Source organism: Diabrotica virgifera, chromosome 1, assembly GCF_917563875.1.
Source record: "Diabrotica virgifera virgifera chromosome 1, PGI_DIABVI_V3a".
Classification (NCBI taxonomy): Eukaryota; Metazoa; Arthropoda; class Insecta; order Coleoptera; family Chrysomelidae; genus Diabrotica; species Diabrotica virgifera.
Genome location: NC_065443.1, coordinates 160,753,398 through 160,767,222, shown reverse-complemented (window position 1 = coordinate 160,767,222; position 13,825 = coordinate 160,753,398). Strand labels below are relative to the sequence as shown.

The window sequence follows — 13,825 nt, the reverse complement described above, 5'->3', positions numbered from 1 at the left end:
TTCTGTTTTTGTCCTGAATCGATAGGCTAGTCCATAGTACTCAGTTTTTGCTACGATATGGCGAGAAAAGCCAAAATTCATAAAAATGTGACATTCCTTGTTTTTCCCCTGTAATCTTCAAGTGTACCAAGCTGAAAGTAGACTAAGTTTAGAAATAAATCATAACTTTTTTAAAATTTTCGTTTTTCTTTTGAAGGCTAAGTACATATCGGACCGCCCTAGGATTATAAATCTATAAAATTTGTTCCAAAATTATTTAGAATGTCAGAAGCGGAAAATAGTAATTATTCTCATAATCGAATCGTATTAGCTTCTATAATAGCTGATTTGAATAATTTGAAATTAAAAGTAGTATTTTTATTGTGTTTTTTTCGATTGATATATCATCCGCAAATTCTAGGTCTTCTAACTGATTAAATAGCTTCCACCTGATGCCTGTTCAATCGTCAGTTACTTTTATCATTACCCAACCTATCATTATACCTAGCTTAATAAGCAGTAGGGTAGGGCATAGTACACAACCCTGTTTGACTCCACTTTATACGGCTATTTCCTCTGTTCTATCTATCTAACCAGCTCTAAACATCCATCCTTGGATATAGGCCCCCTCTTCCTTCTTCCATGCCTCTCTATCTTGTGCAATTTGCATCCAATTTGACCCAGTGTGTTTCTTCAGGTCATCAGACCATCGCATCTGTGGCCTTCTCCTTTTTCGTTTGTGGTTCCACGGTCTCCAATGTATAATAATCTTAGTCCATCTTTCATCCTTCTGCCGTAGGGTGTGTCCGGCTAACTTCCATTTAAGCTTTGCTACTTATGTAGAGACATCTTTCACTTTTGTTTTGTTACGGATCCATTCGTTTCTTTTCCTGTCTGATAGTTTAATGTTCAGCATTTGTCTTTCCCTGGATCTTTCTGTCGTTGCTATTTTTTCCATATTTTCTTTTGTAAACGTCCATGTCTGAGAGCCATATATTAGAACCGGGAGTATACAGTGATTGAATACTCTTGTTAAACAAAAAAAAAACAAGAGTATTTCCTCTGTTACTTCACAACAATTTTCCAGTATGTTTTTGTATCCTTCGTAGAATAGTTAAATAAAGTTTATGGTTTTTAGTGGTAGCCCATATAATCTTAAGATATTCCACATCTGTATCCTATTGACACGGCCAAAGGTCTTTTCAATGTCGATAAAACTCACATTTATATCTTTATTCTATTCATTTGTTTGTTACAAGAAAATTCTAAGGGTGCAAATGTGGTGAATGGTGGAACGTTTGGCACGGAAGCCTGCTTGGTTTCTTCTCAGTTTTTAGCTAATTCTGGCTTCAATCTTTCCAATATAATTTTGGTGAACATTTTGAATGTAACGCTTAGTAGTATCATTGCACGCCATTTGTTGCATCTACTCAAGTCTTCTTTTTTTGGGTATTTTTATTATGGTAGGGGAGCCCAAGCGCGGATTTTTGCAGTTACTCGAGCGCGTCAGATTATTACATGGGGAGAAACCTGGTACCCTGAGAATGTACCTCTACCATATTTGGCTCTTAATGCAGGCGAGTTCGTTAAGGGGGGGGGGCCGAAAAAAATCTATTATAAAAACTGGAAATCGCCAGATTAAGATAAAGTAAGTTAAGTACATGCAAAACAGTGTATATTTCAAAAATCTGACGATTTGGGCAGGCGTAAGTAAATGGGTGAGTCCCAATGATTCACAAGAACAAAGCGAATATTTCGCGAAATGAATCACAGATCGAGAAACCAAAAAATACGTGCTCAATATTTTTTAAAAATCAATCGAATGATACCAAACACAACTTCCCACGGAGAGGGGTAAGGGGAAAATTTAAATTTTTAAATACGAATCCCGCGATATTTCGCTAAATGAACATCAGATCGAAAAACTGAAAACAACACTTATTCAATATTTTTGAAAAAATTATCGAATGGCACCAAACACGATCCCCCACGGATGGTTACTTTAAAATCTTAAATGGAAGCCTCCATTTTTTTATTGAGGATTTGGATTCCTTACGTAAAGATAAGTAACTTTTATTCGAGACATTTTTCCAAATTATGGTTACAAATGGAAAGTCCCCACTAAAATGGAAAACTTTACTTAACTTTTTTTGGTTTTAGGATCTACTCTTCACAACCCAATAGGTCCCTATAACGCTCGAGTGACTGCACATTTAGAATACCATTTCCAATCCATCCTTCCACTCCTTTGTTAATTCTTCTTCAGTCCATATTATTTTGTTCAAAAGTTTAGTAACATTTTAATTTATTGCGCAGTAATCTGCTTTTATTAGGTCAATGGATATATTATTGTCGATTCTTGCAACTTTTCCATTTTTAGAAGTTTTAGTGCGTTTCGAATGTTTTCCCTTGTAGGTAATTGCTAGGTAAACAAAATTAAGAAAATAGGTTTCAAACCTTAGAACATGAGAGGTAATTTTGAAGCAAGTGCTATAGACACATTGCGCCTGTGCCAAAGAAATAAAAGATGAGTATTTGATAATGCAGGGAACGAAAGAAACAAAAATCTAGTGTAAAAATGATAGACTACTATAGATTTTTGGATAGTGGTTGAAAATCGAATACTAACAGTAGATTTGAGAATTAGTTATCAGGTTTTTCTAAAAGACCTATCATAGTTTTTATTTTATAAGATACGAACGCACTCTTCTAAGAGAAATGAGAGTTTAGAAAACCACGGACGTAGAAAGAAACAAAAGAAGTTATATTACATCCGGACGTCATTATTGAAATACCAAGCCAAAATGATGATCAGTAGACTTAGGCAAATATGCAAATTGCATATTTTGCATATAATGCATAAAAAATGCAAAAATGTCAAATATTGCATATTTTTATAAAAATGAGCATAAAGTGCATGTAATTTGAAAATTTGGTGTTAACTATATATTTTTATACTCAAACTTACAGATAGAATGTAAGTGCCAATATTTAATTTTGTTTTATAATCACTTGGTATTCAAATTCTTGGTATAGTAACTACTAAAAGACAGCGGCTTATAGTTTTGTCACGTTTTGTCATGGAATTAAGGGTTTGTGTTTGCCAGTTTATGTCTCTAGGTAAAAATTTTTATTTTGACGGTCAGTTTCACTTGGTTTTTGGTTTCACTTTTGTTGTAAAATTGGAGGCGTAAACAACGTGTATTTCTAATTGGGAATAATTATTGTGCTTTGAAAATGCCAAAAATAAGCAATGTTTCAACTTTTGGATAAAACCTTACAAAGAGCTATCTATGGATATGGATAAAGTTTATTGCTCATGTTGTGGCAAAACCGTAAGTACATACGTATTATTTTTTATTTTATTTTAAAAATTTACACGGTAGTACAAACAAAGATTTTAAAATTGGAGATTATGTGTAAGAAATGTACCGACACAAGGCTAGTTTGCAATAAATCGATGTATTTTTCTTTTTTCAAGCATTTTTAAACTCCTTGCGATAAAAAATGGGATACCTATTTAAAATTCAAATCATTCAATAGTCTACTGAAAGGTCGCCAATATTTTTTTTCTAACAATAGCATAGTTTGTTTTAATTTTGCTAAAAACAAAAACATATCATATATTGGACTTAATTAATTAATTAAGTGCTTTTAAGTTATGCTCACAGTATTTTTTCTTTAAATGTAAACAGAAAAGACCAAGAGCCTCTTGTATATATTTGGGGGTTCTTCCTTCTTGCACAGTCATTTCTTGATATTTTCAAGATTACTACACCGTTTTTTATTTGATTTAATTTAAATATTTTAAATGTTATTCAAAAACGGTTCCTTTTTAGTTTATTTATAAAATCTTAGATTTTAAAAATAGGTACAACTATAGAATATTTATATTCTTTTTTAGATTTCTTCTGAAAAAAAATTTCAAATAGATCAGCATGTCAGAACCGCGAAACATTTAGCTAAAAAAGTAAAAACCACATCCGGTGAAAAATATCAACCTTCAGTGTCCAAATGTTTTCAGTCAAGTTCCAAAAAACAAACCGAACAAGAAACTTTTAACGAAGACTTGTGTCGTGCATTAGTATCTTCTAATATACCGCTTTCAAATTTATCTAATAAAAACTTTATTTCTTAAAAAAATATTGCAAACAAAACATTCCCAGTGAACGAACTATAAAGAGAAATAATGTCAATTTGTTATACTCAGTTATCCACAACATAAAAGCCGAAATAGTTAATAATTACTTTTACATATTTTATGTGTGGACGAGACCACTGACTCGTCAGGAAGATACATTGTGCACTTATTGATTCGTGTACTTAGCGATGAAACATTTCCAAAATCGTATTTAATTTCCTGTAAGCAAGTGGAAAAAACCAACGCTCTAACAATATCACGGTTTTTACAATAAGCATTAGCAAACTTTTTTCTTTCTGCTGCTGTGCCTAATGATAAATTATTGCTTATATTTTATCTGATGCCGCACCATATATTATGGTGAAAGGAGGACAAAATTTAAAAATATTTTATCCAAACTTAATACATGTCACTTGTTTAGCGCATGGCACATGGAATAAACAGAGTTGCGGAGGAAGTAAGAAAAAATGTCCACTAGTTAACAGTTTAAAAGCGAGCGTCAAAAATATATTCCTGAAATCACCTGTAAGAATACAATGTTACAGAGATATGCTTCCTGCTGTTCCACTGCCACCGCAACCCATTTTAACACGTTGGGGAACATGGTTAGAAGCAGCTAATTTCTATGCTGATCATTTTGTTGATAAAAAAAAAATAATTAACCTTTTAACGGATGATAGTTGCCAATCTTTATTGGAAGCTAAGCAAGCCTTCCAAAATAACATCCTCCAACAGCAACTGTCATTCATAAAATCAAATTATAGTTTTGTCCAGAAAACTATAACTCAATTAGAATCCTCCAAATTATCATTGTTAGAGAGCACAGTTTTAATAAAAGAATCTGAGTCATTGTGTCAAAACGTTAAAGGTACTATTGGAAAGGAAATTTTCCAAAAATTTAAAGTGACCATCGAAAAAAATATTGGTTACCAGGTTCTTTCTGAAGTGGTTCAAGTACTAGCTGGGACATTTTCCGAAGCACTTAATTTAGAACCATCTATTATAATAAATTTGAAAAATGCCCCAGTTACATCAGTTGATGTCGAAAGAAGTTTTTATAGAAGTTTTTATTAGAAAATTTTGAACATCATTTGATAATCTATTGTTACCACAATTCAAAATAATATTTATATGTTAAAATAATTGTATATGTTAAGTATTTATAATATTGTAAGTATTTTTGTAAATAAAAAAATATTGTAATTTTTTTTATTAGATGCATATTTTCTAGATAAATATGCATATTTTGCATAAAATACTGCATACTTTTGCATAAAATACTGCATATTTATGCGCATATTTCATACTTTTTTATTTGCATATTTGCCTAAGTCTAATGATCAGGATCTTTTCTTAGAAGAAATGTATGAGGGACTAATTGTTATGTATTACCTACTAAAAATTCGCTTACAAGAATATGAATAATTTTTATTTGTGGCATACATATTATATTTCTTCATCTTTTGGTGCTTATTAGTTTCGAATATTGGCCATCATTCTGGCTATAATTATTCTGTGAATTAATGTTTTAAATATTAGTTGTTGTAGACAACCATCTTCTTAGTTCTTTAGCCATGGTATTCTTCTTCTCCCAACTCCTAGCTTTCTGAATACGTACTCTGCCTTGAAAGATTATTTTCAGTAATCTGTATTTAGTGTCATTTCTCATTATGTGTCCGAGATATTTTAACATTCTTCTTTTAATCTTATGTATCATTTCTCTTTATCTCTGCATTAGTACAGTCTCATTGGTTATCTCGTCTCAGTCCATGATATCCTTAAAATTCGCCTATATAGCGACATCTCGAAGTCTTCAAGTTTTTTCCCCATTGCTTCAGTAAATTTCTTGAATTCACCTCCGTAGTATAATATTGAGAAAATATAACATCGTAGGAGCCTTACTTTTAATCTCCAGATTCAGGTTTTGGCTATTAAAAAGTTTGGCCATATTGAATGCGCTCCTAATCTTCTCTATTCTACATTCACTTCTTGTGAGTGATCATATTGTGATACATTTTTACAGTAAATAAAATAAGAATAGATTGGAATTCAAAAAGATTTTTAGACTATATTAAAATGAAATTAAATTATTTTAAGGTGACCATTTTCCTCTTTTTCTTTAATTGATCAATGAATCTCTAAAACATTAAATATTTCAAGGAATTCCTATTTCATTATGTTAAAAAATAAATCATAGTATAATATATTTATGTACGTACCACATATAACGTCTAGCGTGTAAAGAGATACTGGTTCGCTGATTTCGACAGTCTTTTTCCCTACTTCTCGTCGAAGTTTTTGTATAAATATATCTCCAACGGTGTCGAAGACTTCAAGAAAGTTTTCTAAAATGGAAAAATGAAAAGCTGGAGTCAGCATGCGCCTTCGCTTTTTCCACTTTGCCCCTAAAATAGGATAAAGGTGAGTATAAGGAACAAAGAAGAAAGTTGTAAAAAAATTTTTTCATAGTCTAGGTTATTGAGTATCTATTATTGAGAAATCAGTTACGACATTTTGACATTGAATTAATTAACAAATTATGTTTTTGTCTTCTTATTTTTGTGTGAAAACGACGTATTTTCGCTGAATATTCTCTTGACCAATAATTGGAAACCCCAATTTTTATTGAAAAATCATCTCTAGCGATGAGGCACATTTTTGGATGAATGGATACAAATGGAATTCAACGCACCACGAACAATAATTCACTGTTTGGTGTGATGTAGGGGCGTCATTTATCCACATTTCTTTGAGAACGATAGCCAGGTCATCACCGTCAACATCGAGCACTAAAACCTACTATTCCAAATTCATTTACTCTGAAAATTATTTGTTTCTGTTTAGAAAAGTTATTCATAATTTTTAAAAATTCGACGTTTGAAGCAATTTTTGCAATAATTAAGCAATAAAGTAACAAAAATAACTTTGGAAATTTTCATTATAAAGTATTTTGGATGCTTTTGCAATAAAATTGTGTCACTTTCCATATACTTTACTGCTCTTCTCCTTCAGTATGCAGCTGTTACATACCTGTATCAAAAAGTTTTTTGAAAATATCGTTTCTTTACTGTATAAACAGTAGATAATTTACATTGGTAAATTAAAATATTATGAAAATATTTATTTTGAGTTAAGCTGATACTGCTCTAATAGAAGCAGTACGTAACGTTCATGGTTACAGAATGGGGAACAAAGAAATCAAAATATTATGTTATGCAGACGACGCCGCATTAATCGCCGAGGTATAAGACCATCTCCAAAGATTAACACATATTTTCAACACAACAGCCAAGAAATACAATATGATAATATCAGCACAAAACACCAAATGTTTGACAACATCTAAATACCCACTGCGATGTAAATTCGAAATTGATGGGAAAATCATAAAGCAGAAAGCAAAGCTTAGATATCTGGGAATACATAAATATATCCAGTTACGGAGATGTTGAAGAGCAAGTACGACAAAGCAAGTGAACAAAGCTAAAAAGCAAGTAAAGCGGCGGGATATCTTAATGACACCATCTGGAAGATCAAACGCCTAAGACAAGACACAAAAGCAAGAATCTATAAAGCAGAAATTAGACCTACAGTATATTGACATACACGGCGGAGACAAGACTTGACACATCTAAAACGAAACGACTAGAAGAAACAACAGAGATGAAAATATTTCGATGAATATCAGGTAAAAGTCTGTTGGATAGGGAGAGAAGCAAAAACATAAGAAGATTATGCAATGTAGAAGATATAAATGGATGGGTGACAAAACGGAAACAGGAGTGGAACGAACACATTAGCAGAATGGCAGAGGATAGGATAGTACGAAGTACGAATAACACGAGATAAGTCACCAAATGGACGAAGAAGTATTGGCAGAATAAGAAAAAGGTGGTGCGATAATTTAAACAATTTACGAGGCTAATATTGAAGAAGAAACATGCTTTAAGCCTACCTACAAGAAGAATGAAGAAGAAGAAGAAGAGTTATGTTCTTAAAATTCTTATCTAATACCGACGATTTCTTATCCTTGATTTTAATAATGTGTACCTTCTGTACCTTGTACAGTGTAATTAATGTGTGTACCTTGTAATGTGTATGTGTATTCTTTTTTATCTCACCAACAAAATGCATTATGCATTATCTTTTTCCCCATAAACCTGTAGCGTAGGTATCGATGGCAGTTCAATGTAGATCGAAAACTTGCATTACTCAAGAAGAAATCAAACAAGTATAATTCAAAACTATGTTTACTATGCACCTACTCCTACATGCTTATAACTAAAATATTTGCACTTTTTTAATTAGGGATACATAATTTCATTATTTTATTTTAATTATGATAACGAGTTTATTACTAATTTTCCGAAAAAATGTATTGCTTATAAAAAGTTCTGCATGGTCTAAAATCTAAGACGCAATCATAATATATAAACTTTTATTAATTTTATATCAGGCATGTTCAAAAATATGAATCTAGCTCAACAGTAAAGTATCCTTATAGTTCACATAATTTCAACTAGAATGTTGTAATTGCATCAATCACAATAACAATTTTCATCTTTATTACCACAATTTTCGATAAATATGCTTTACCCTTGAGCGAAACTCATATTTCCAATATTCATCTTTTCTGTTGGTTTAAAATTGTTTAAAAAATAAATGCTGTTTAGTATAATTAATTTTAAAAATATCTGTGAATGCATCATTTTACCATAATTAAAAATGTTTTTATTTTGTTTTTGATTACGCTTAATTTGAATCTGACGTTACACACACACGGAAAATAAAAAAAAATTAAGCTCTTATACAGTATGTCTACGTAACTTTAAACCACATGGGAAACTCTTTTATTATCAATTTTACGAAAAAATTATTCTTCATAAAATGATCTGCATGGTCTAAAATCTAAGATGGAACTATTCGATGTGAAATTTCAGGCATATTATACGAGATATTTGTCAAAAAATATGAATTTCGTTCAAGAGTAAAGTAACTTTATATTTCACTATATCGAAAATTATTATTATGAAAAGTTGTGTATAATTCAAAACTATGTTTACTATGCACCTACTCCTACATGCTTATAACTAAAATATTTGCACTTTTTTAATTAGGGATACATAATTTCATTATTTTATTTTAATTATGATAACGAGTTTATTACTAATTTTCCGAAAAAATGCATTGCTTATAAAAAGTTCTGCATGGTCTAAAATCTAAGACGCAATCATAATATATAAACTTTTATTAATTTTATATCAGGCATGTTCAAAAATATGAATCTAGCTCAACAGTAAAGTATCCTTATAGTTCACATAATTTCAACTAGAATGTTGTAATTGCATCAATCACAATAACAATTTTCATCTTTATTACCACAATTTTCGATAAATATAAAGGTGCTTTACTCTTGAGCGAAATTCATATTCTCTGATATAACTCGTATAAAATTGATAACATTTGATATCTCATAATTGCCTCTTAGATAAGTGCATTTTATGGAGAAAAACTTTTTTCGTAAAATTGATAATAAAAAAAGTCTCCAATCGGTTGCAAGCTACGCAGACAGGTGCTGTATAAAATTTTTTGTGCTTACAAAAAAATTTTTAACTACTTATTATTTTTTAAGCTTTGTTATTAAATGTATTTGAGGCAAGTTGTACAGAAAACAGTTTTGAAGACTTTTATAAACATTTTTTAAGAAGTTGTTTATTTCATTTTTAAAGTAAAATAATGTAAAAGGTGAAGTTTCCAATCCTAATAGCAACATTTATAATATTGAAAAATATTAAAAATATTACTAAAAGATTTTTAAATTGAAAACTTATTGGTCCATTTCTTAGATTATTTTGCCTTCGCATTGCAATTGAATAAAAATGGAATTTTTATTTTATTTTTATTTTATTTTTATATTAGTCTTTACTCCTTTGAGTAACTAGGTCCATTTTCCGTTGTAATTTACCAGCTGAACAGGCGGGGTCGTGAATTGTAAGTTTTTTTAATTCCCTCTTGTCTTCTTCGCTTCAGAATCCATCTGGCTTGCAATTTTTAGAAGCCATGTAGGTGTCACCAGGGAAATGGACCAATAAGTTTTCAATTTAAAAATCTTTTAGTAATGTTTTTAATATTTTTCAATATTATAAATGTTGCTATTAGGATTGAAAACTTCACCTTTCCATTGTCGTATTTTTGTATTTTTAGGGCAACTGTATTGTTGAGAAGCAAAATGTCGTTTTTAGTTATTATTTCCTTTTAACAAATATTTTTCCTGTTACTCTAGCCTAGTTAAAACAGGTAACATATAGATACAAAAATTAAATGTATACTTTCGCTCTCCTGTAAAATTTTACTATTTTGAGTTGCTACAGTCTAGAACGGGATGTGCGATATATTATCTTGTTACCTGTACTAGTTAATAATCCCTCTCCTAACCATCCTTTCATGTAATCATATTGGTCAGCTTTATCAATATATTTTGTAGAACTTAATATATGCTCCACGAATTTTTCATCTGTAGCAATCATTGCCATACTAAATGGCCCATCATAGACCTTGACTAATTTACCATAATCACGTATAAACCCTAAAAAGACGTCTAAATACTCTGAAAAAAAAAAGGAAAATTATTACATATCTATAAAAGCAGAGGTGCCTCCGTAAGTTTTAATACCGTCAAGTATAGAACAATATGTATCATGAAGACTAGACATGCTACTTTTCAAAAAAAAAAAAAAAACAAACGCGACTACGCGCGATTAAAAAAACGAAGAAGAATTTTCCGTCTTCTTCTTAGTTCAGGCGAGACAAGCTAGTCTCTGGCACTTGGTCATAAGACAAACACCAAATTAAACAGTTTTCCCATTGATATTTTGAGGAAATATTCTGGTTAAATCCTCAGTTGACCAGTGAATTCCTGCTCGCATCACTTAGCACGTTGCAATTGTATATGATATGTACATACGCCACTCCCTTCATCCATTTCATATTTTCTGATCCATATTTAATTTACCTTACCCATTTGGTATAACAGGCACGTAGCAAGGAAATGTGCTTGAGGGAGGTCCAAACACAACTCAAATTTTGGCGCTCTCTGAACTAACTAAAATAAGACTGCTCTTGTTTCGACTCACAACGAAATGATTATTTATTATTTTTGTTAGTACTACTCCTATTCTGAGTATTGGGAACTAATCTTAGTTAGAATTTTGCCGTGCTGGACAGGCGGGTAGTGAGATGCAACTTGATAGATCCTCTAGATAGATGCAACTCTTTACTTCGGCGATTGGTTGGCTTGCAAATTTTAGATGCCACGAATGGTGTAATCAGGAGATTAGTTCTGATAAAGTTTTATTTTTAATATTGTTAATATTAAAAGTAAAACTTTCGTTCGTCTTTAGCAGATGCCACCACAGCATCCATATCATCTTAATCTTCCGTTTGTGGGTAGAGGCTGACAGCCAGAATTTTAGTGGTTGAGAGAGAATCAAATATGTTCTCTCTGAAGAGACTCTAACAAGGATCGAAACTAGTTAGAGCACTTTTGGCGCTCTATGAACTAACTAAAATAAGACTGCTCTTGTTTCGATTCACAACGAAATGATTATTTATTACAACTCAAATTTTTTGTTAGATTAGACGGTAAAATTTTTCAAATTTTACCTAATTTCATTATCGTATCTTTAATATCAGTTTAGCGTCTCTGATGATGTTAGTTATCACATATAACAGGGTTAAAGTGAATATTTGCGGGTCACAATGCGAGACAGGAAGATAAAAGATGGAATGCTACAATATAAAACTGGAGGCCGTGATAGGAAGAAGAGGAAGAGAAAGAACTCAGATGCGATGAAAGGACGATATTCTATAAGCTACAGGAACTCACTGGAAAAGCGCAGCCAAAGACAGATTATATGGAAAGATTTGGGGAAAACCTATGTCCAAATCTGGATAGAAATGGGCTAAAGAAGAAGAAGATGATGATGTTAGAGTCTACTATAACGAAATATAGGATTCCATAGAAAAGAGTACATCTGGTCTTCTATTCAGTTGTCGACCCAGTAATTTTTGGTTATTTAATAAAAATATACTTACTTGGCTTTAACTCAAAATTCCAATGAACGGACCAAAGAGTCAATAAAATGAGCCTTCGTCGTTTCCCATCTTGTTTCCGGGTGAACTTTTTACTCGATTCATTGCTGAGAACGAACGTTTTACACTGGCCGTTGTGGCAGGGATCGTTGCCAAAATTGTAAGTAATTTGTAAATTTTTGGAAAAAAATCTTTATGAGAATGTTCATTACGCGGAGAATTTCAGTATTTGGTTCCAAAGATGATATTGTATTACAGTTATACCATAACATATATTCAGCTTTTATTGCTCTAAGAGAAGGGTCATGGGAGTAATAGGTAGACAAATGTTCTAGCAATTTTGCTTTTTCTGTGGAGGCAAATCCAGGTAAAAGAATTTAAAATGTTGATAGAATACTTTTCCTTGTGGTAAATCTGATTTTTAAACTGGATATATCCAAACGTACACTGAATAAAAACAAATAATCCTAGTAAAATAATAATAATAATAATAATTTCGTTTACTTTTTCAAAAATAATAATAACCATTGGGGATAAACTTGCTGCTTTGGTACCAAAGCCGAGACAGTTTTGGGGGGGGCCGGACCCCATGGACCCCCCCTTTGGCTACGTGCCTGTGGTATAAGTGTTTTCTTAAACGACAATGTCCTATTACCATTTCGGTGATTGTCTCAATCTTTTGTTTATGGGGGTTGAACAAATTTACCGAAAGTTTTTTGAAGTTATACTTCTTTAACGCGATTAGGAGGGAATGTAAATGTGCGCGAATTCATCAAAATTTTTGATGCCAGGCGGATACGTTATAGTTAGCTCTGATTGGGTGTTGCAATGACATGTCAAAAATTATCCAATATGGCGGCTTTGGTTAAAGCATGGTTAAAGAATGTGTTGTCATTTTTATTATTATGGTTATGATTGTTAAGTTGTATTTTAAAAGTTGTGAGAACAGAGACAAAAGTGAGTTTATAGTTGTACTGAATTTTTAAATAGTTTATATATATTTTAGGACTTACTAACATAGAAAAAATGTTTGTGTACTTGTACGCACGTTAGAAGTTATACTTCTATTAAAATTGTGTAGAAAATCTTACATTTTTTAAGATTTTCTACGATTCCTCTTGGGAAAAGCAAGTGCTGGGATGATCCATTTCGCCCAAAAATGATTATTGATCGAGAATTTACCATTTTTAATTATTTTAAAATTTGACAAAAATACAAAGGGTATAGCGGATAGCCCACATAAAATAATGTTTTTATTTTTTGTCAAAAAACGACGTTTTTTAGAATTTATACGATTCCTCACGAGAAAAACAATTGCGGGGACGACGCTTCAGTTCATAAAAAAATGACCTATTAACCGATATTTTCAATTTTTGGTATTATTTTAATTATTAAAATTTGTTTAACCCGGCACCTGCCACGTGGGGTGCTACCAGCACCCCATAACACATTTTTATCAAATATTTGGTATTTCAAGTTTGGTATTTATATAGCATAGATGTGTTAGTGTTTGAAGTGGTTATTTAGTGTCATTCTGAACTTGTAGCTTTAAAGTCGAATTGGGGTGTCATCATCTGGTACTTTAAGTTTTAATTTTCTTTTTGTATATTTTTA

At 31.5% G+C, this 13,825-nt stretch overlaps 1 protein-coding gene across 3 annotated transcripts in view; it reads right to left on the bottom strand.

Annotated features, from left to right (window-relative positions):
* Positions 1-13,825, bottom strand: part of LOC114338629 (cytochrome P450 4C1-like) — a 132,988-nt gene that overhangs the window by 81,343 nt on the left and 37,820 nt on the right. For all 3 annotated transcript variants that reach the window (XM_028289225.2, XM_028289226.2, XM_028289227.2), the window contains exons 3-4: positions 10,527-10,727; positions 6,340-6,525 (exon numbers count right to left, since the gene is read on the bottom strand). In XM_028289225.2, the coding sequence (XP_028145026.1) occupies positions 6,340-6,525; positions 10,527-10,727 (387 nt within the window). The remainder of the gene's footprint in view (positions 1-6,339; positions 6,526-10,526; positions 10,728-13,825) is intronic.